This window comes from Atheta coriaria, unplaced genomic scaffold, assembly GCF_025399875.1.
Source record: "Atheta coriaria isolate IRGN ID8LTWV9N9 unplaced genomic scaffold, Caltech_Dcor_3.1 hic_scaffold_1_pilon, whole genome shotgun sequence".
Classification (NCBI taxonomy): domain Eukaryota; kingdom Metazoa; phylum Arthropoda; class Insecta; order Coleoptera; family Staphylinidae; genus Dalotia; species Dalotia coriaria.
Genome location: NW_027045443.1, coordinates 4312651 through 4337070, shown reverse-complemented (window position 1 = coordinate 4337070; position 24420 = coordinate 4312651). Strand labels below are relative to the sequence as shown.

The following is a 24420-nucleotide window of genomic DNA, read 5'->3' as shown; positions in this document are numbered from 1 at the left end:
GCAATGCGCGCCACGTCGGCCGAGAACAAAGTTTGCCTTGTTCGCGGGCACAAGCACGTCGCGCCGGCCTGAATGGCATTTGATTGCGCATGCAGTTGCAGTTGTTATTGGGCCAGCAGCGCCGAGGCGTGCACAATACCGCGACTTTTATGGCAGTCAATTATCGTCGATCAATTTATTATCGCGTTGCCCCAGCATGCGCGCGCTCGTTAGAGCACAAATATCTATTATTGCAGCTCGTAATCACGATATAAACGCGAATGCAAATCCGCATTATTATCGAGTCCCCGAGTCGACTCGTTCCTCCTTCTTTGCTTCCGCGGATATAGATTATGCGACTGTGGCGGCTTTCGACGTCGTTGTTTCTCGCACATGCATAATTCATAAGCGCCCCGGCCAAAGGAGCGAACACGAAAACGCTAATGTCGCTTCCTTCGAATGTATGCTAAACATTACTGGGAAATCTTCGGATCGCGACGCGCACGAAATAACAAAACGTCGAGCGAATTCAATTACTGGGCGGTGGCCACACGCGCAGCGAACAAACAAACACCGAGGAAAAAAAAATGTGAACGCAAACTATTCGCCCCAACTGACAACTAAATTAATTCGCCGATGAATATTCGAATCCCCGGGAAAATCGCAGCGCGTTCCGGCGCGCTAATTGATTTTAAATTAACTCGTTACGCCACTGCCGGCGTGAACGAGTGCAAAACAAAGAATCCCGAAACGCGGAACAAATCAAATTTGTTTTTTCCAGTGGCGAATTTGCCTGTCGCTAACGCGGACGCGCGCGAAACACAAATCGCTCGCTTGCTCGAATTACGCCGGCGAACTTTTTGCGAGCTTTCGCGTGCACGCCGCCGCCGCCGCCCCTGATGAATTTAATCCCAACATTTTCATTCGGCTGACTTTTGCCCGATGGCTAATGAAAAATATATTTTTATTAAACGGGGAAACGAGCGCGAACGTTTCCAATAAAGCGGCTGAGAGCACAATCGAATAATGAATTTATTTTTGAACGGTCAAACAAAGCGAAAGCGGCGCGAGATAAATTGGCAGTGAATGCACAATATAAAAATAAAAGCTGCGCCCGCCCGAGTAAGATTAAACGCAACTCGGCCGCGGCGAGATTCCATTATTTAAATAAACACAAAAAATGGTTACGTATTACTTTCCACGCACAATACACCCAAGCAATATTAAAACGCAATTTGATCCTATTCATTCCAATTATTATCGCTCGTATCGCTTTCGTGGAATTAATTTGTAAAACAACAAAGGCCAACGAGCAAAATAAAAGCTAAACCCCGTCGCGTTGCGTTGCGCAAAAAACGCGAAATCATTTCAATTTTCGCGTCTTCTTCTGCACGCTGTTTTCCGGCGGCTTCGACTTCGACGATTTTATGCAATATTTTATTTTATCGCGGCGTATTTTTTTTATATTCGTTCCCATTCATTCCGCTTTTTTCCCTCGGCTCGCCCGAAAACCACACACAGTATATCGTCGCGTTCGTAAATTTTATTTTATTTCATTTCACGTTATGTTATTTCATTCCGGCGCGTTTTATTTTATTTTATTTCGTTTCATTTAACATAAACGAATGGTGTTTTTATAGCCTCGTTAAAATATTCAATATTCACACAAACAAGTAGGTACACAATACGTTTACCACACATTAATACGTGTACGTTAAATTCGTGTATAAATATGACGTTTCTGTAAATTTATTACCGCCGCGCGTTTTTTTTTCTTCGTTCTCTCTTCCTATTTGCTTTGTTCGCCGAAGCGCGCGCGGTATACCGGAGCGTACGGAAACCGAAAACGCGGCGCGCGCACAGAAACGTTTTCCGTTCCGCGGCAAACATGCGTTTTATGTGTTTTTCATTAAGCCGAGAAACGCGAGTGCATTAAAACCTAATCTCGCGTGATTAAGCAATTCGATAAATCACGACGACGGTGCGCGCGCCCGACCGCGCAACATCCTGTACGCGCGCGCCGCACAATTAACGTACATGTGTTTGTTTACATGTCATTCATTTCGTGTTATTAACTATTATTATAACGTTACATTAATTTCGTATTTGTAAATTATGAGCGCGGCGTTTATCGCTTATTACCGCGCGCACATTATATTTATTTATAAGCTGGCCGAGTGCCATTCATATTAATATGCTGCCTTTAAATACCGGCGTGTTGATGGAATGGTGGAGAAACTCAACTAACAATAAAAAAACACAAACGCCCGCAAATTAGCGGGTTTACGCGTATGAAATAACCGATTTATAATTTGATCCACACTCCAATACGCACGCACGAAAATTTGCGAAGGGATTAAAACGCCCCGCCGTGCCTTAGGCGGCTACCACAGGGAGGAAAATTATGAATAAACAATTAATTATAACTAAAAACAATTTCCAAGCGCCAAGCGTACAAATTGAATTAATTCCAATTCGTATTCATGCCCCACCCGAACACACATCAGTGGAAATTTGAATAAATAAATGCATTAAAGCAGGTAAATTTTAATTGCTCGATTAATTCCGTAAAGAATTTGCATGCCAATCTGAAAACTGAATAATTATTCAGATTGGCGATGCTAATTATAACCGTCGGAGATGAAAATAATAGCAGTTAATTGATCGCCGGGTACTTTTAACGCGACTAACAGCGTAATTACCAATAAGTAATTGCTAATTGATAAATTGCTGTGTAACTCGGCTGGGCGGGCAGCGCAAGTGATTGACGGACGTTAATTTGAAAATAAAAACGCATGCAAATTGCAATAATTTTTTTTGTTCGGCGTGCGCGGAAAAAAAATCAACAACCAGCAGCAAAATCGATAGCGCGTTTGGGAATTCCGGAGGCGGCGCCGTCGCGTAATTGGATAATTATCGGACGCGCTGCGCTTCGCTCCGCTCTCCGCAATTATGTATTTGTAATTAGTGCCTTCATTAGTTGTGTGCGTTTTGTTTTGGGCGCGCGAGAGAGCTAATTTGACACGGCGGTATGTTCCCAACGCGCGCGCGCGCACGACTTGAACCAATTTCGGAGATTTGTGTCGGCCCGGTCGCGGACTGGGGACCACGCGCGCATCACAGCATCGGGCCGAGCGAGGGCAATTTGCATTCGCGCTTAATAGATTTAATAGACTAATTGGGTAATAGACTTGGCTAATAGAAATTGCGCTGGGGTGGCGCAGCGCAGCGCGCAAACGTTGCGAAACGTCGCCGTATGGTGAAAAATGCGCGTCGTCGACGATGGAAAACACGCGCTGATTACCGTACGATGCAATAAATTCCAGGCATTTCTCGGCGCGAAACACGCGGATCCTGGCCATAATTAAACGATAAGAATTTAGCGTGCCGCGCGTTACACGAACACGCCGTGTGTGTAGAGATACCGCTGCTTTCGATGCGGTTGATTATACAAATTATCATTGCAGTTCTTGTCGCTGTCCATATTTGTATTTCACATTTCGCAATTACGCCGGTTGTGGAGTGCCGGGTTTTAGCGCGCAAACATTTTTCCCGCAGCCGGTTACGAAAAAGCGAATTCGAAATAAAAACCAACACAACACAAAACAGCGATAAAAAAACAAACAGCGCAACGCGTGTAAACCTCGACATCTCGTTGAACCGGGAAAAGCGAGTATCGATCCTCCGGTTGGCGCGCGACGACGAATTACAAAACGAACGCGAAAAAATGGAATAAATAAAAGAATACACACGCGCGCGCGGCGCGGCCGAACGCGAGCGAAATGAAATATAAAAACGAAATAAAATTAAATCACGACCAGTCTAGCGCACTAATATAGACCATAACGGCCAAACCGAGAGCGTGGCCGCGACTCAAACAAACGAAAATAAAATGTATAAAAACACAACACACCGAATGGGAGAGAATTGAAATAGAAATAAAATTCTTGTATCTATTTATACATCTCGATGCCAGCGGGCGGCGAAACATATAAATTACGAAATGACAAAGCGACGCGAACGTGTGGCCAACTTAAGACACAATAAACTTGTCTTAGCTTTCCCTGACAGCGAGAAGTTGAACCGCGCGCGGACGCGACTCAAAGTGCGAAATTCAATTGGAACGCAGTCATGCGATTATTTATAAACATCGCGATGGAAAAAATGCGATAACGCGAAAACCCGATGCACGAACCAACAACAAATCGTAAATATGCGATTGTGAAATACAAACAAAGACGAACTAGTCTAAATAAGCCGAGTCACAAATCACCTTCTTATCAAGCGGCGAGTGAATTTAGAACATAAACAACAAAATGATTCAGCCGTGAGTCAATTGATGAAGTCGTCGAGGTGGCGAGAATATGCAAGTGTTATCCAAGAATGGCGTAATCCAAGTGTGATATGCACACGGTTTCGGGGTGTTGCACCACTGGCCGGCGCGGAGGAGACACACACGCGCGACTGTTGACGGAACCACCGCGCGCGGGAGTAGTATCTGTAGTATCAGCGGAAACTCGGCACCGAAACTTGTTCGCGACGTGTGCGCGCAACAATCGGCGGTCGAGAACTGACTGGCGGCAGGCCGCGGCGCTGCACACCACGCAGCAGAGCAGCGCGCGTTTGTTGTCCCGGCGCGCGGGCTGCGCAAGCGTCTCCCGCGCGCGCGGCCCGCGGGACGCACCTTTTCCACCTTTTAATAACGTGCGCCTTTCAGTTCGCATTACGCACACATTCAATCGCGATATTCCTGCGAGCTGATATCGCACACGCGGTGAATTAATTAAAACCGCGGCCGGAAACGTAAGTTTATCGCGTGGCACCTCCACCCTCTCCTGGCAGCAGCGCTGTATAGAAACAACACAGAGATGATGGAATTTTGATAGCTAACTTTATATCTATGTTTATTATAAACGAATAATGAAAGAAAGCGTTGTAAATCATAAAGGTATAAATTTAATTTTATTGCGCACACATTTCGTGTTATATCGTTTTTATTTGTTTCGGCGCAGTGCCGCACTTGGCGAACGCGCTGCCACCTGACGGACGCGCGCCTGATTAACGCCGTTAATGGTTATTACTTTATGATGATAACTCGGCGCGAGTTAAATATTTAATGCGCATTTAATGCGACGCCGTCAGTTCGGTGCGGACGCAGCAATGCCGCGAGTGCGGCGGCGATTAAATAACGCGTACGTGAACGCCCGGTGGATGGCCGGCAATATGAGCACGGTGTTTTATGCGCGGCAAATTTTTAATGCGCGAACGCTATTAAAAGTTTATTAAATGCCAGTTTATGGACGTCGTTCCTTCCTCGCGTTTATGTTTCGGGCTCGCGTTTACGAACCCGCGCGCGAGCGCGCTGGGGACGGTGGCGGCGGCGGCGGCGACGACGACGACGAAGGCGAAGAGCTTGCGCGCGACTTTTATTGAACAGTCGTTAAATGTTAACGCCGAACGAGCGTCGGCCTTCATTACATGCACTAAAACGTTTTATGTACCTTCGCAATTTCGCCGCTAACATGCGCGCAACACAGGATGGTGCGCATCGCTAACAAATCTGCGATTAAATTTTCACTTTTTAATTTTGCGCCAAGATGAAAACGCGCGTGTGTACAGAAGGCGCTGTGTTTTGCGAGTGAGATTTCTTAATTCGCGGATTATGACGCCCGTAGCTCGGAAAGGGTTGAAATTCGGGGGTTAGGAGGCCGCCGCAATCTTTAGTGCGAGTTAATCGCGGGCGATGCGTCGTGGGAGGCCACAAAAAGCTTTTAGCGTCTATTAAATGGTAACAGTTTAATATAAACCCCCGGCTTAATGCGCACTTACAGCGCCCGATCGCCTAACCATCTCGGCGACCAATCTAACACGCTGCTGCCGCCACCGCCACACCGGCGTTTACACACGTCGGTAACGACGCATTCGTCGATGTCGTCGTGAATATCAAGCCGGCCGTTAAATGCTAATTTTTATTACGCGTCCCGTGATGATCGAAATTAATTTAAGCTTAATGGAGATTTCACGCCGGGGAATAAAATGCTCGATTCGCGATAAAATCACGATAAAATTTCAACCGATCGTCAAATGTCTCTCTCGCGATGAGGTGCGATGGAAATTGAAAACGCACAACAAACAAAGTGAAACCCCAAAGCGACTTTCAATGTGTGTGTGTGTGTGTGTGTGTGTGTGTGTGTGTGTGTGTGTGTGTGTGAGGCTGATGCATAACACATCGGCGGGCGCGGAAACTGAAGAACTGAACGACGCAACTAAACGAGTAAACTAAACGAATTGCACTCTACTCGTAAACGTAAAAATCCCAGGCGATAGTTGTCTCCTAGTCTCGCGCCGGCGATACGACCCAACGCCGGAGGACGATGACAAAGGAAACGCGCACGAACAGACACAAGAATGGACTAATAAAAGGGAACAATCGACTCGTAAAGTACGCGCGCACATAACATAAATACGAAGCGGCGACGAAGTTTTCGTGCCGAGAGTGTTTGCGCCTCGCGCATATATGGCCACCGGCTGCCTGGTGGACAGCCTCCTTCGATTTTCGATTCGGAATTGCTATCATTTACGTAAATTATCGAAGATAAGAAATAATAGGAAGGCGACTTCAGTAAAGATATCGAATTGATTCGGCGCGATTGCCTTAAAAAGTAAATCGAAAAAACCGGCGGCGCGAAAGCTCGAAAATCCGATGATTTACATACAAACCGTTTTCGTCCGGCCGTCGCGCGCCGTTTAAATTCAACATCGTTGAATGTTGTCATAATGCAATGCAAAGAATGTCCTATTCCCAAACACTATATCAATTGTTGACACATGTTCGTCAGCAGTCGGACCTAGGACTAATATTATTATTGATGTCGATAGTTTATCACTGTGCATATTTGACTTGGCGCTGGGAGAGCGTGAAACCAACAAGTGGGACGCGGTGCGCCGACGGCGCGTATCTCGGACTAATATAAATAACAAATTAATGTAAATTTACATCGCGATATGACGCTGGTAATCGCCGGAATGTTTGTAAAACCTAGAAAATTAAAACAATAGCGCTGCCTGCTACCAACTCCTCTAACAGCGCGCCAGATAAGGCTAATGCGGCGTGAAGATGAATAATAAATTCCCGCCACGCTATCCCGCGTTCAATAGCACCGAAAATGATAATTACCGCGCTACGTTTTGATTGTTTTATTAAGTCCTTTATGATCCCCGATGAATAATTAACGCCGCCGCGCGAAACTCGAGTGAATTTACTCGAATTAAGTCGGGATGTAATTACGCTATGGATGTGTTTTTTCCACTTTGCTTTTGAATGCAATTTAAATCAGATTTGAGGATAAATCAAATGATTCCTTCCCGAATCATTTAATTATATTGTTTCGCCACGGTGGCGGTGTTTACAAAATCGAGACACTTCTCGCGTCGAGAGTTACTTTAAAGCGTTCATTAGCGTTTATTTAATTGGCACAACTCGTACGTACTTGTAGCTATCACGATTCGAGGAAACTGCGGGCGCGGCACAGATTTTAATCACGCCGAAATCGCAGTTTATCCAGTTCCGGCGGATTACGCCGATCTAGATTGATTCGCAATCAATATTTTTTTATTGATAAAAGGTCGATAAAGTGTCTGTGAACGGTGTGTTTTTTGTGTGCATAGCGCTCTCGACATTCCCGGATCGTGAATACCGAGGCAACTCCTCGAGCTGATCTTTTATTAATGCGCTGTCTATTTGTTGAAGTGCTCGCAGGCACTTATAATTCGGGTGTGTTTTATTAATATACCTGTCGTGTAAACGACGTGACAATTGTAATAGATATGTGTCGAGCACGGGCCGAAATCGATGGCACGCCAGCGGGCAATCAACGGAAGCGAAAAGGACGACACGGCGCGCGGATTGACGGCAGGCTCGCGCGCTCGCCGCTGCTGTCCGGCCACTCGACGCCCGACGACGATAAATTGTTTTGTCCGCATTAATGTCGAATGCGCAAACACTCGAAACTAATTCGAGGCTCGACATCATCCAATCGCCAATTGACAAATCATTATTCTAACACTCGACCTCGCCGGATCTTCGGCCGGCGCTTTGATAAACTCGACAAACTACTTACGGCCGCTTGACGACGGCGAAATGGAAAAAGAAATAAAATCGTCACGGAGCGCAATAAGATGCAAAACGGAGCGCGCCTGAATCTGAAGTACGCACGATTCCAATTTCCTGTAAATCGCAAAGTGGCGCGTGATCGATTGTGTCGATCGCAGTCAATGCGCACGTAAGTGCCCGGCGCAGGAGCATATTTATTTCATAACAACATAAAGTATTCAATTGGATTGACGTGCATTGTGCGGAAAACGCGCGCCCGCGCACGATGTGACAAAATCATTGCCGTCGCCCACTCGCGCAAACTGTTCGTTCCCTGTTCTCGACTAATATCCGCAACAAATGTACTTACAACACCCTCGACACGGTGTTGGCGCGACATCTTCGGCCGCTTTATTGCCCACACTCGTCCACGATAAGAGATATTGAAGTTGATAAACTAGCTGACACGACATAAAACGAGCAAAAGCTTCGAATTTCCCAGGCGCGCGCGCATTAGTTTCCCGGTCTGCACTCGCCATTGCGACGCTGCTTCCCCAGCTCGTCATTTATATCCTCGAACGACAAACATACTGTGATGTCGTAAAGCATTATCACCCTTTTATTCCGGTTCATAAATTTGCGGATCTCGCCCGATTATTTCGGATCATTAAAACGTTCACGTCGCTGCCGCGGCGACGTTTTATCGCTCCCGCAGTGTTTAATGAAATTTACAAGTTATTTTGGAAAGTTCGCTCGACGACGACGACGCAGCGACCGTTCCCCGGCGCTTTTTTCCTTCTGCCAACGGCTTCCTTTTTCGGAAGTTCTGGTTTTAGCAGATTGCGCGAAGAGTTATGGCGTATTGTGTTTCGGCTCGTAAATGATTGATCTCCCTTTGTGCGATTGTACGATTGTGCGATATCGCATGACACATGGTTGATTTGGCAAGAGACAGAGGGAAAAACTAGTCCAACTGGTCGAACTAGTAGGTAGTAGCAGCGCGACGAGAGAAGAGAAAAGAAGGAAGCTAAGCGATGTTTGTTTTGATTCCGTTTGCGCCGGAGCCGCATGAAAGAAAGATTCGGTACGAATTTGATCCGACGGCGGGGGCTAGGGGCGGCAGAGCTCGCTTTATGGCCCGTATCAATCCTCATCCGCGGCTCGTAAAACCGAATTTCAGGACACGTACCGCCACTAACCGAGGACGAGCCGGAGCGCGCCGCGAAGATGTAGCCGAGCGTCGCCGGGACGTGCAGCATTTCGGCAAAACGATCCACCAACGCGCTCGCAATAAAATTTATTGAGATTACGTGGCTATCGGGAAACTAAACATTTAATACAACTTTGTCCTTCCTTTCTTTCGCGCTGCGCCGCGTTTTTTGCGGGCGTCTCGCTCGCGGCACGGCGCGCGCGCGCATGTGTTCGCTTGGTTGGCTTGCAGTTCCTCTTTTCCAATTGCCATTCCCATAAATGTATGTTCGACGATTTGCTATCCGAAGCACATTGCCGCAAGACGGGCGAGAACAAAAAGCTTGAAGAAGAATGCGAAAAAGGGCCACGCCACGCCGACCGGGCGCAAAAAAGCCACCGGCGTGAGAGGGACGGAGCAGGGAAAAAAACCGACGACGACGACGCAAGAAAACGTAAAAGTAATAGTCGTAACAGTGGAGGAAAAAGAAAGCGCAGCGGAAAAGCGCTGCGATGTTATTACCGACTCGTTTTTCGGGCTTCTTTTTCTGCTTCCTCTTGAACGGAATAAAATATCCAGTCGTCGACGGGAGTAGTCGAGTCGACTGAAAATTGAGGAAAAATATCCGACACATTGTCGTATTGCTCGGGTGAAATACGCGCACGAAATACTAAGAGCGGAAATAAAATAAAGGGAAAACATTGAAGCCGGGAGAGATAAAATGAAATGGTGCAAAAAATCCCAGCGAACAAATCGCAAAAAGTATCTCTATGAAACACAAACGCGTGGGCGAAAAAAAAAAGCCCTCGGCCCGGCGGGCGCAACAAAAAGAAACATAAATACGCCAACAAATATAAATACAAATTATTAAACAAAACAGGGAGAGAAAAAAATAAACATGAAGTGAATAGTACACCCACAATAAAACACGATCCTCGCGGGAGGATGAGAAGATGTTAATGAAAAACGAGCGAAAAAATCGCGTGTAATGTGTGTGTTATGGCGCGCCACGATTCCGATGGAGGCGCCGGGGGCAGCCTATTGGAAATATCGATTTCACTGCGCGCCTCGTCGCGTCTACTCATCGTCAAGTGGCGCAATATGTTCTTTGCCTCGACGGCGTTTCGCAGCGTCGCGCACTCGTGCTAACGACGCGGACGTCGCCACCATTCCGGTTAAGTTTCGTTTGTTCCTTGATTAAACGCCCCGGCGGACCGCAATCGAGGCGCTTCCTTCTTCGTGCCTCCTGCGTCCTGCCAACCAACCCACAGTCGAACACAATCGTTCATCTCAAGCACTTTCCACTCGGTTTTCTTTCGGTATGGATTTTTCCGGCCCCGCATGGCGGAACGTTTGATTTAATAGAACGTGTTGTTGCGGATTTACAACGACGCTTATCTCGGCATCGCGGCCGCCCGCAAGAACGGGCGCAAAAAGGAGACGCCCGACGAGGGAGCGCCGGCGTGTACAAGAACTCTCCGCTAAGTCTCTTAATGTGACGCCGACGTTAACCGCTCGAACGTACTCGACCGACTTGCGTCGCCACGAGTATTAGAACATTAGTTGTTTTAGTGCATTAGTGTCACGAGTCAAGGGGCTACAGGATGTGACGGCATTAAAATTCAGCGCCGGAACCGCGACCCAGCTACCTGTCAGCTTTGAATCATTGATTCCAACCTCATTTGGCGCCGATCTGCACTCGTCAGCAGACCGGCGGCGCGCATTAAACTTGCACGCGGACAGATCACCCAGCAAAACAACACGCGCGCTCTGGCTTAAGTAATCGATTTTCGCACGTCGTCCTGTATAGTCGGCGGAGTGCGCTAGCTGTCAAGTTCAGCGTTAACGCCTCGTTCATGATACAAGAAGGATTGACTTACAGGCGAAAAACAAGAAAAAGCAGTGTACGAGAATGAAAAACCAACAAACAACACAACACGCCGAACGAAGAAAGCCCAAAAACTCTCAACGCGGCGAGCGAAAAAAACAAAACGCGAGAAAAAAACCACCGAAGACGCGCAACACGCAAGAAGCAAAAACGAAAAACTAAAGAGCAAAAAGTTAAATTCGCGTTGTAGTTGTGTAGTTTTCTGGCCGGCAATCTGTCGAGCGCTAATAGACTAAAGACGTCGACGAGCCGGAGCGTATACGAGATGAAAATGAAACAAGAAACAAGCACGCCGGCAAAAAATCTCATTAAGTTTTTCCGCACGGATCACGACGCGAGAAAAACGCGGTCGGGGGGGAAAAATTCATTTTTGGAAGCGAGTCAACGCGCGCGCCGTGCGCGAAGGAAAGCCAAACAAACGTTTTTTTTTTTGCTTGCTTCCACGGATAATTTATGGCGTTTTCATGTTAATAAATGGTTGCGTTTATGGCTTAACTGCGACTCAAAGTTTTGTTGTTGTGGCATTGTTGATAATGTTGATGTTGTGCTAACGCACACAATCAACTCGTAAAGACGGAGACCATGAGGCGGCGCTCCTTCGGATATGAAAATGCAAAAAAAAATAACACAGGAGAACGGGACGAAGGTAGTAGTACACATGCGCGACACGAAAAGAATGCGCGCGGAGTATAATAACGATTTCGTTTAAAATGCAGATGAAGCTGGCGCGGCCCGCGCATACCAGGTGTTGCGTAAGGCCAGAGAAGTTCGGCAGTTAGACAATGCCGGCGTTATTGGGTTTCCACGATCGCTCGGTGGTTATTGCAGGTACTATAGCAGATAGTAGATAAAAGAAAAGGTAGAGTGAGGATGCATTATGCGCGACGATACAGGCACACACAAATTCAAAGAATATGAAAACCAACTCGACCGCATTGGAGCAGCAGCAACTCCGGCGGCGCGCTCGAAAACTCAACAACGGTTTCCACGGGCGTATCGTTATCAGGTTGCGCCATCAATTTTCAATTTAGCTTCCCTTTTATGCGTGTAACTCGTAAAATACATAGGACGCGCGCCGCAAACAATGCGCGTCTTCTTTCACGGCCGGCGCTATGCTTTCGGGAAGAAGTTGTTTGGCTGCTGTGGATTCAAAATTAAAATGCCGTGCAAGATAATCATTTACAGCATAAAAAAATGTTTCCCATGCTCAGATTCCTGTTGTGATCAGTGTCAATATGCGGGCCGTTGTTTGACGAGCACACATTAGATTTACCGTGTAAATAATTAATGTGTCACTTAGCGTAGCAGCGCGAAAAGGGAAAATGACACTCTAACACCATCCGCACATAACCAGTGCTGCTCGACAACACACTCTCGTCGCAGCAAATCGCGGCCGAACGACGACGCAACGGGCAATAAAGAGTTGCGCAAACACGCACGGGTCTTGGCTCTGTGCACTTACCTTATCGTCGTCTCCTTCGCTATCACACTGAAACAGAGAAATCATCGCGATTATAATAAGCATCGTTTTAGATCTAGCTAATTATCGCGCCGCGTAGTAAAACAGAGGAAGAACGACAACGACAAGCCCCTTGGTGTTATTTGGTTAATTTAATTTGCTCGGCGGGTAAGTGGAAAAGAAAAGAAAAATGCGCGCGTACGATGAAATATGAGCGTAATGAGTTTTTCAGCGCCAAACCGCAGGAAAGCTGAGCCGAAGCGCCGCCGGCTGAAAACTGCAAACTTCGCTCCAAAGCGCAGCACACCGCCGCAGCAAACAAAAAATAAAGTAAATTATAAACGTAATTAAAGAGCATAAATGTAACTTTAGCTTAAGTTTGCGTGCGCGCCGGTGAAAGAAATCCGGCAAAGGAACAAGAATGCAGCGCGAGCGGAAAAAGAATGCGCGAGTTTGTCGCTTCGGGTTGAAGTTGGAGTTACAACGGTTACAAGAAAATTACATTTTTCCCCAAGGAAATTCAAGTATCATCAAACTTTTTGAATTATTACAACCCTCATATTCTGATATTCCGCCCGCCTGCGCCCGCGCCCGCATTACTTCCCAGCCCGAGAGCTCCCCTTGTTCCACTTTTCTGTTTTTCATTTTAACTGCCGAGATATTGTGGCCGTTAGGATTACGGCTAACGCGTAATAAATGCGCGCGGACGGGCGCGACTGAAAATGACGGCAACGAGTTAACAAATTGCGCAACACTCGGTAGATGCGGCTGTCTATTAGGGCCGGGAAAGTTGCGCGAAAACAAGCGACCGCCGGCAGACATAGAAAGTAAGACGTTTGAAAAGAAGCTTCGCCCGCGCGACTTGCAATCTTCACCGGCGGAGGGTTGGAGAAGCCCGGCACATGGTACGCGCGCCTCCGCAGGCGGCGCAGGACTTTGGCTTAATATTATGTAATTGGGTTTTAAATTCGAAAAGTTTTGAATTTTATTAATCGATTTTTCCAGTTTGCATTTTGAAGCGGCAGCGGCAAAAAGTTCCCGAGATCAAATCAATGCAAATTTGATTAGCCGCCTCGGCTCGCTTGTAATTAGCATTACAAATAATTAACCACTACTGCGCCTGGTAAGCGCCAAAAAATAAGCAATGTCAAATAACAAAGCTCGATGATTATATGCAGTGAAAATTTTTAGCATGGCGACAGCAAGTTTCCATTAGCACGTTTTAATTAAGCGCGTCGGCGTACCCAATGTTGTTAAAAGCAGCAAATTTGTAGTTTGTTAGCTGGTAATTACAATGTAAATTTCCTACAACTATTTTCTATCCCGAGCTGAAAATGCGGCGGCTGGAATATTCACCGGCGGCGCTTCTATTTTAGTTTGAAAAAGTATTAAAACGCTTTCCCGTTAATTAAATGAAATTTTTTCGGGGCGAGTTTGTGCGCGGAATTCATCCGGGGATCAAGTTCAACAAATACGCGGAATAGCGCGCAGAAAAATGAGCAGAAAAACACACATCAAAAGGTTGGAAAAATTAAAAACAAAGTATGACTGCGTGTGCAGAGAGAAATAGATACGGATGGGGATAGTGGTTGGAAGACAAGAGCACTTACGATATATCCTTTTCCAGAGCTGCATCGACTGCTCGCGTCGCTGAGCCGGTCCCTGGAGCTGTCGGCGTCGCGCGGCGCCCCCGAGGAGCCGGTGAGGCGCTCCGACGCCCTGCCGCTGTCATCGCTCGTCGCCGGATCGAGAGTCAACGTCAAGCCCTGCAAAGCATACACACACACACACGAATCAATACCACACCACTCTCTACGCCAGCAAATTGCACGCAATTATTAAGTAAACACGCAAATAATTAAATTAATCATAACCGTACACTTTAATTTGCCGGATTAGCGCGAGCGAGCGAGCGCGCCTCCGAAACGAAAGCGAAACTAAACGCTCGTTTGTGCCGCCGAGCGGAAAATCCCAGAATCACAAGAATCCCAAACCAAATTGCGAAAAGCTTTTCGTCGCTTAATTATTAATTTCCCATGTTCCCTCTTTACTTACTTCCAGAGCCCGGAGGCGAGCGGCGGCGGCGGCGCGAGCGCCAACTCGCTCCGTCTCGCAATCTCGCCGGCGGCGCGCTTCTCGCTTTTTGCCGCAACTCTTACACTTATTCGCTCTCGCAAACATTACACATTTCGCGCCGCGACGCTCCTTGTCAGACGGCCGGCATGCCCTCGAACGGTAATTAAAGTCGCTGGCATCGTTCCTTTTAATTAATTACATTTCGTTAATTTTTAATGCTCTCGTGCGCTCGGAAATCTTTCGCTCCCACTCTCTCTCTCTCTCTCCGGCGAACTTTTCCGCGTTTCCACTGCCGCGACATCGTTAGCGATACCCAAACACTCGAGCCATTTTCGGTAACTGAGTGGTAACTACAGTCTCGCAATGCGAATTGAATAAAAACTATCAAAAGAGTTTACACGGCGTATAATGTCGGTAGATTATTCATGCCTGCGCAACTTTGCGAGTCTGTATCGCCCGCGGGTATACATCATACAGAACGCCGCTTTGCAATTATTTAATTAAAGCAATACCGCGGCGGAAATAAAAACACACGCATAACATATTAATAAATATTTAATAGGATGTGCGACGTCAAAGCGTGGCGAAGCGCGAGATGGGAGGCAGGATGATAAATATGTGCAGCGTGCAGAAAATCCGCTTTAAAAAGGTTTTCGAGTGAAAAGAGGGGTCGAGTGGCTGGATGGGTGGCTGTAGTGGCGGCGCGTGTTCGGCGCTCGCGTATCGCATCAAAGACTTATCTGTGAAGCGTGAAGGGTTGCGATGGCGACACCTTATGTCAGCGCGCCCGCTTGCGGTGTCGCTTACGTGCCTTTTTTCCTCGCATGCACTCCGCGCGCCGGGGCGAGCTGCACCTTTGCGGAGATCATCCCCTAGTACGCGCGCAGCGCACGTACGCGGGGCCCGACCCGTGAAAAAACGTGAAAGGTGCGAAGCGTGCGAGCCGAACACTTTGACACTCTTGTTCTTTTCCGGTTTACAAATCGAGCGCGATTTAATCCACCAAATGAACCCCAGACACAACAAAAAATAAGCATACATAATCAAAACAAGCGGAGACAACCGACAACAACATCAAATCCTCCGGCGAAAGAAACACGAGCGCGCGGTGCGGAAAGTCCTAGACAATGGAAAGCTTTACGCGGCTTTTCTCCGAGTGCGGGTTGATGAGGGATGAAATTCTTGGAGAGCTGGAGAGTGAGCGTACGCCCGGCCGCCGGAACTCCTAGTGACACCTAGGAGCGTTGGCGCAAAGCGAAAGAATCCTCGAGTCGAGAGAGTTTATCCAAACTTGTGCCAGCAAACAAGCGCGAGCGGGCCGGCATCGACCGACGACGCGCTTTATCGACCATCCGCAGATATACACACCACACGCACGGCGCCCCGGCGCTCTTCCAACGCCGTTTTGATCGCATGATTAATTAGAATTAATACGCCCGCGCGGGCAATGCGCGCACGTGCAAACGCCGCTGCCGCTGCCGATGCTAAATATACGAAAATAGATGTTTTAATTACGAGACACGCAAGTTCGGAGGGGCTATGTATACATTCAGCGCGCAATCATTGCCTGATTACCCTCATTCATAAAATCCACAATACGACAACAATAAAAATAAACTTCTAATCAAACAAGTGTACACATAATGGGTATTAGTGCAATAGTCACGCTCGAATTTGATTCGATCGTTGCGTCATTAATTTTATTCAACACACGCCAACATTCAACCCTCGTTTTAATTAACTACCGCTAAGTGGGTATAATTAGCGCCGTGTAAACTGGACACTTTCGTTGTTTTCTCACAAACACAAACACTCAGCGAGGTAATTTTCGTCCTAAAACGATCAAATTATACCGAAATTACCAACGAAAAACTACCTTACAATTTAAAATACCTAAAAATTAATTAATTATTTTCAACAAATGCAGGATGTGATACACACACTCAAAAAGACTGACAAATTCGCGGCGATTGGAAACGCATTAGCGCGTGTGTTGTGTGTTCGCGGTCTAATTTACTCCCCGAGGCGAGCGACGAGCAGCAGATTATAATATTGATGATTGATGATATGAGCGCGCCGGCTGGATACATCCGCGCGCGATATAAACAACAACGCGCCGATTCGCACTTATTACACGTTGCGTAAAACGCGTCTAATAAGCCGAGAATTACACCGCTATAAGTGGATGTGTAAATACGGTGTTAAGTGCGCGCAAACAAAGCGTCCAATTTATTATTGTTATTAGCCCTGGTGTTATGATAATGATTACAAATGTGGTTACGCGCTGAAGCCGGCGAATGAAAAGTGTGTTAATGCTCCACGCAGTCGTAAAACGCCTTTGTGCGCCGGTCGCCAGTTGAACACATGAAAAGATTAAAGCTAAGACGATTTCAAGTGAAGAAAGAAAAAAAAAACACTACAAAAACTAACACCTAAGTAGAAGTGGAGTCGGGCTAGTTGCCGTTGCACGCGTTGTTTCTGCTGGGTTCATTATCAACCTATATTATCATTATCGCCCACTATTGTAGGCGCATTAAATGCGCGCGTTGTTAACCAGCTCTTGCACCGCGCGTTGTGCTTTCGTTTGCGCGGCGCGGCGGTTTATGGCGCGCGTGTGTCGGGTGTTTATTCGGTAGATTATAATTTCGGTATTTATAGTGTCGGCTTACGTAAACATTTCGTATACATTATAATGCCGCACGACTGCATATTCCAGTTTTTGGCGCGGCGCACGGCACCCACACCCCTCCGGGTTGCTGCTAGTTCTGTGATGCTTATTCATTCATTCATAATTCATAGCATCCGACGAGCGACCGCAGCCCAGATGAGCTCAGAAACGTGAAAAACCGCACACGCTGTGCGAGGTGGAGGTTTGAGGGGTTGATGCAAAACTAAAAGTCGAAAACGTTTCGGAGTGAAGCGTATTTGTCTTGACCCTCGTCCTCTCCGATGATGTAATCGATGGCTCACTCTGTATGAATTATCTACGCGCGCCGGCGGAAAATATATCCACTTATCCGTGTGTCAATTTAAATATTCACAAGTCAATTTCATCGCGTCGCATTTTTCTATTTCCGAGCGCGTTGCCGCTATTTGCGCGCGTCTCCAGCCGGCGCGACGCATAAGTGATTCGATATGCGAAATATTTACATTCATATAATGGCGGGTCTTATTCGATGCGCATCGACGTTTGCCGACGCTAAAAATTGAAGTTTATTTCCTAGGAGTTATACATATGTGAAACCCAGCCAGATGAATGAATACTCCTCTGGCGGCGGAAAGCGTGGAGCCAGTCGAGTAGAGAGCGCGCATAAACCAAATCGGCGAACAAAGGGATCGCAAAACGAAGAATGAAACCGAATCGCGCGCACGCGAGCGCACACAAGAAAAGATCGGAAAATTTTGTTTTCAACATTGATATACGCATGTAATCTAATACGTGTTATTTCGTATCGTTGCACCGTCCGTTCGGCAATCTCACAAATCGGCAACGAGAAAAACATCGCCTCAAATAACCCCGAGAGGCATTTTTCCTCTTCTAAACCCTCGATGATCGGAATAAAAACCCGTCCACGAATTATGATTTTATTAACTTTTCGTACAATCAGTAGAAAAAGCTTCTTCGCTGTTTACACGCCGACGTCGGCATTGTGTGGGTGTGATAAATAAGAAAGCAATGAATCACGATATCAGAACGCAAGAAGGCAATGTGATTGGTTCGGCTCCAGTCTGCTGCGAGAGAAGAAGAACGCCGATGTCATAAATTCGTATCGCATTATAAGTAGTATATTTCGCACGACCGGCAGAGTGGCATTCAATGCGCGCTCGTAAAACAACCCGTTCAAAAAATAGAATCTTTTGAAATACCGCGGCCGAAAAGTACGACCCTGGCGTGGAAAATTCCGTATTCTTCTCGCGTCGTAATATGGAGATAAAATATTGAAGCATACAAGCGTATTATAGTGTTTATGTACGGTGAAATTTCCACCGAACGAAAAAGACGCCGAGGCGAAAATCCTAGGAAAAGAGTACAACCATCTTCTTTCTTTTGAGTATTTTAACGCAATTTTAAGTTGCAGCCGGAGAGCAAGCGGATGAGCTACCTGACAAGAATAAATCAGCGATCTCTCGATGTTAATGCGCCATCTGAAGCATTTCGCATGACGCAGCGAATGTTTATGATATTTATGACGAGTGTGTGGAAGAAAATCTCGGCGAGATGAGGAATTAATTAAATCGGCGAGCGCGCATAAAAATTGCTGCTTCGACGTTTATTTTTATAGTTTTCGCCGGCGATTGACAAATTGTTTTCTTTCATTGTAATTTCTTTTATCGCGTTCGACGTGCTTAGTCTGCTTTGTGTTGCGGAGTCGTCGTCGTCGGTCTGCTCGGCGTCCTTAACTTGTAGCTTTCGACTTATTGCCACTTTTTCCCCGGCGCTTTTTTTGCGCATGTTTAGCCCGAGGCGGTGTGTGTGTGGGTTTTTTTCGGGCGCGCGTTTCTTCATTTTCAACGATGTTCATCTTCTACATGTCATATTGTGTTTTTATCGTTTTTTGGTCGATTTTTTGCGCTGCGCCGAGTCTCGGCAATGATTTCGCGCACATTTCGTACGCTCGCAGCGTCTCGTATCAACCCCGGTGGCGGGTAAGTTAGAAATTGCCCGGAGGGACGTTCCATTCCCTCATTCTCTTGCGCCGCTCGCTCTCACGACGCAGCAAGCACCGAAAGCTTCGAAACACAAGCGGATAGACAGGCTGTTACCGCGCGGCCGGGGTGGTTTTGCGCCCGACCGAACATCGACTTCGTGTACACCTCGTATTAGGTAGCTGCTGCTTTCGCACAGAATACCAATATGGTGCCCGCCTGTACGCGATTTCCACGCCACGACGACCGGATGACGACGACGAAGAAAAAAAAAACAACCCTCGATTCTTCAATTCCATCGCTCGCTCCACTTTCACTTCTTCTCGGGCCTGGCGTGCTCCGGCTCTTTCCGAAACTTTTATCTCGGTCCCGAGTATATCGAATTAATGCAAACATCTTTTTTCCTCCCGCGCGTCCTTATTTATTCATGCGCCGGCGGCCCGCACCCTCGCGCAAACTCGCTAACTTCCCCGGCGTTCCAACTCCCTCGGTGCATTTTTTCTGTTTAATTTGTTACTAATTAACCCAACGCCTTAGCCAATAAATTCAGATTTACTTCGACCTCTTTGTGCCCCTTTTATCTATCGCCCGAGCAACTTCTTTCCATCGTTTCGCACCGGGCCCTCTCGCTGCGTTTTTTTTTCTATCTCCGGTGGCGCGCACGGCGCTTATCGTCGTCGTCGCTCATGCAAAACTCGCGCGCACCAAATTGAATATTCGCCAGAGTCGAAATTAATCCGAAATTAGATTAAAAACGTGAACGGCGAGGCCGGTTAGCGTGATGCGGCGCGCAACGGAGCGAAATTCGATTTGTCAATTTCGCAGCAAATTTCTTGTGACAATCGCAGACGAAAAGTTTTCCAAACGTCGCGCGTTATTTTATTCACTTACCGGCGCCGCGCCGCGCGCTTTTAGATCTTCATTTCTCGACACCGACTGTACTTATATTTATTTACCTTTTTTTCGCGCGCGCGACTATAAAAGCCGATTGCGAAAAAAAGCGCCGGAGGCGTAAACGACACACACAAAAAAAGCGCGTGCGACGACTGTTTTTCGCTCGAGTTTTCCCAATATGTGTTAACTTTCTCCGACGACGAAAAAATAAAGACCGTAAAGGGAAACTAAATCAATGGCGAGTGCGAAAAAAGTTCGACAAACAAAAACGAAATTTTAGATTGGTTCGTGAGCGGACGCGCGCACAGATCCGAATTGGCAAACTTTCACAATAACATGTGTTGCGATAACAATTACCGATTTTATAATAGAGCTCTCTCGTCGAATCGCGAAAACGCGCGCCATAAAACCTCAGCGCGGCACGGCGCACTGGGAATAAATAATAAAACCGCTTTTATTTCCATTTTAATTTGCCACAACTTAAAGTGGCTGGAACAAAACGGGAAAAACACAAGTTAAAATGTCAAAAGGAAAGTTATATAAACGAGCGTGTGCGCGCACCGGCCCGGAAAATATGTCGAGGAAAACGACGGCGGAAAGAAACTGAGATAATCCACTTACGTGCGGCGGATGCGCCGAAATGTGGTGCGTTATGAGCGGCCTCGGTTCGTGTTTCGGCCGCTCAATTTCCACTAATCGCTGGACGTTCTCCTTGCTGGCGATCTTCAGGCAGACCTGCAACACACAAACGGAAGACCAAAATCAGCACACGAGCAAACTTCACCACCGCATCCTTATCATATTATTTAATGCATCAATTCGACGTTTCCTTCGCTTTTCTCCTCCTCTCTCCCGACAATTTATCTAATTTGTTTGTGTTTCTTTTCCCTCGCGCGTGATTTATTTACATTCGCCGTGAAAACGAGGCGCTGCGTGCGCCGTCCGTCCGTTGTTCTACGACTTCGTCGAAATAATCAATGGCGCAAAGTGCTCGCGGATTGCGAAAGCACGGCGTAATGTATCGCCGCCGTCATTCCGGCCGTGTACCCGCCGGCGAAGAATAGAACCCGAGGCGCCTGCCTTCGCGAGAGCGCACCGCACGCGGAATAGATAGATACGATTTTTGTTAGGACGCGCGCGAGTGGTAGCAGTTTAGTGCTTGTTGGAATGCCAGCCGTTTACCTTGAGGACAGGCACGCAGCGCGGAGCACTGACCTCCCCGGCTGCATTCGATATACTTATGCAGGGCGCATAGAAAGAAACACATGCGTTCGAGGAGTATAGGTTTACACACAGTCGGCCACGCAATCCGAAACATCATCATATGTCTACGTTTCTTGCGTATCACCCAAATGAAAACACCGAAAAAAAATCAGTCGTCAGCTGAGTGTCAGACTTGCTGTTTTGCTACCTTTCGGTGGCAGGACAAACAACGCGCGCGCCGCATGAATATTGTATTTTATTCAATACACGCGAACACAATGCACGAGCGGGACGACACTGCGGATGACACATGTTCTTCGGGCTTTCGGCGTGTGTAGCCGTTTATCTCCCGTTTTGTTTTCGTACCACGCCGGGCTGCCCGCCAGCCATCGACAGCTCCCACTCGAGTGGGACCCGAACAACCACCTGGTCCGGTCACCTGACGGCGATCCATCAACATTTCATAACTAATAACCAACTAATAACTACAATCCGATCTCTAATTAATTCCAACACATAATCGGCCAGCATGAAAAAGCGCGGAATGCTAATTAATCGACGTTAAACGCTACAGCTTGTTAATTGATTATAATTAACTGATATTAATGATTGCCGTCGAATGTTTGCTGAGGTTATGATTATATGCTCTCGCAGAGTTACATTTGCATTATGTGATCAATTTCTCGTTCGACGTCGCAGCGTGCCGGAATCACATTATAATTTGAAGCTAATCTATAATCGTGACCATTGTAATAACAATTATACGATCCAATTAATTATGATTTCATAATTATCAACTATTAAATACGGCGTCCGGTGTGTGTGCGTGTGTTGCGACAGCAGCGAAATTTGTTTGCATAAATTATCAATTCGTTTGTTAATAATTTGTTTTAATTAAATTATTCAGAAAGCAGCGGACCGGGAACGAGCCGCGCAATTAAATATGAATGGAATAATAAATATAATATCAAATAAATGCGGTGTAATTAATAAATGATTGTTTGCATGCATGGCGATGCGGCGGTCTGGGCGCTGCGAGCGACAATAATTATGTCAATGCAAAATGCACGAGAGAACAATGGTGGAAAGAAAATGTACAACTAGAGAAGCGGACCGCAGCCGGCCGCCGTGCATTCTCGTGCGAGAACAGCAGCCAATGAAAAACACCGCTGTAAGCATTCATTATTAATTAACTAATCGACCATTCAGCAATGTATAATTATGCATTACTACAATCTGCAAATTACGACCGCTATTAATACAAACAAGTCATAATAAGTCGTAACTCTGTTTTTATTTGATAAAAAAATGTATTTTTACTTGTCTTCATCAAAACTGACGAAAATAACCAAAGCGTCACTTATTATCGAGCATTAAATCGCATGGGCTTGGATGGTGAGTTGTGTTCAACTCACTTTTTACGTATAAATGCATAAAAAGGAGTCGTTGGCACAATTGAGGAAATAATAGAACGAGAACGTGTAATTTCGTTATAGTCTAACAACACGGCTGTTGTGTATCATTAGTGAGCATGTTAATAACATACATCAACATAGACGACGACAACGACGGCGTTTCGGCCCGATAAGCGCCCGGCGTGGCCAGCGCGATGAAGAAATGAAAATAAATAATATACGCATTGTAATAAGTATCAGTAATTTTGATAATTGTGTAAACTGTAAAGAGTCACATAATATATACGCGTTGGAGACCAGAAAAAAATAACTAGAAACAAATTGTAGTGGCGGCGCGAGATGAAAAACAAAAAGTGATTTTCCAGGTGGAAACAAGCGCCGTTTTAATCGGCGGATTGTGCGCCCGCCGCCAAATTGGAAACATTGTAAACGCAAAAATTGGCGAAATTGGAAATATTGGAAATGAAAACGCGCTTTCCCTGCCGGGCAGGGCGACCGACCGACGCGACGTGTCCAAATAATTTGCGCGGCGATAATAAAAGAGTAAAACCAGCGAAACGCGCTTAGGTTTTTTTCGGTGGCGGCGGCGCGCGGAGAGTAGTGCCGAGTGGCGGGCGTAATGAAAAGCGCACACGAGGCCCCGGCCGATTCGCGGGCGCGCGCTCAATGCAAACACACCGGGCGAAAATTCGAGGGGAAAAACGGGCAAACAAATGGGAAAAATTGGATTCCGCGCGCTCGGCGATTTAATTTCGCCGTTTCATTAAAAATCGCGCGCGAAACAGACGCGCACAACGCACACATACAGGAAAAACACCGCCGCCAACCAACCAACAACAGCGGCGCGCGGATTTGTTTTATTCATAATATCGAGACTTCCCAGTGCCTTTTTTGATTATTTTCGCTTTGGTGGTGCGCTTTTCGTGTTCCGATTACGTCCGAAATTAGCAGAATAATTCCAGCACTTCATCGACGTCGCGCAATCACCATGCCTGCATGTAATTCGATTACAGACCAGTTTCCTAGTCATGAATTTACCGCCCCACGGCAAAAAAACATAAAAAATCACATTATTGTCAACACGAAGCTAAAATATTTAACAAAAAAAACCTCATCTCACATTTATTTATTAATTGCGCCGATACAGAAATAACTCGTTTAAATATTAATTAAAGAGCGTTGCGTCCGATGCGCACCGACGCGTCCCGCTGATTGATACTTTAATTAAAAATCGTGTTGGCTGATGCTCACGTCGCGTCCCGTTGCACGAAGGTCCATTCGATGGGCGCTCGCGGACAGATGATTATTGGTAAACGACATAATTGCCCGTTCCGAAATGCGGCGCGCGTGACTGCGACTGTCAGCGATATTAATTACATCGGAATTAGATTTTTTCTAATTATAATACGCGTAATCTCACATCGACGCCGCTAATTTCGATAGTTTATTCATAGCGCAATCCGCTCGGCTATAAATACCAGCGTGGGTCCCTTCTTCTTGGGAGATCCAGCGGCTTAAATTAAGCGCACAATGAAAAAGCATTAGTGTGACGAACCACTCGGGAAATGCTTGATCCAT

The 24420-nt window shown here is 46.6% G+C and overlaps 1 protein-coding gene across 5 annotated transcripts in view; it reads right to left on the bottom strand.

Moving 5' to 3' along the window:
- The window catches only part of LOC135803305 (autism susceptibility gene 2 protein-like), a 42884-nt gene that overhangs the window by 13138 nt on the left and 5326 nt on the right, over positions 1-24420 (bottom strand). For 4 of the 5 annotated variants that reach the window (XM_065316931.1, XM_065317077.1, XM_065317001.1 and 1 more), the window contains exons 2-4: positions 20846-20959; positions 14218-14373; positions 12611-12637 (exon numbers count right to left, since the gene is read on the bottom strand). In XM_065316931.1, the coding sequence (XP_065173003.1) occupies positions 12611-12637; positions 14218-14373; positions 20846-20959 (297 nt within the window). The remainder of the gene's footprint in view (positions 1-12610; positions 12638-14217; positions 14374-20845; positions 20960-24420) is intronic. The other variant, XM_065317223.1, reaches the window with a different exon arrangement.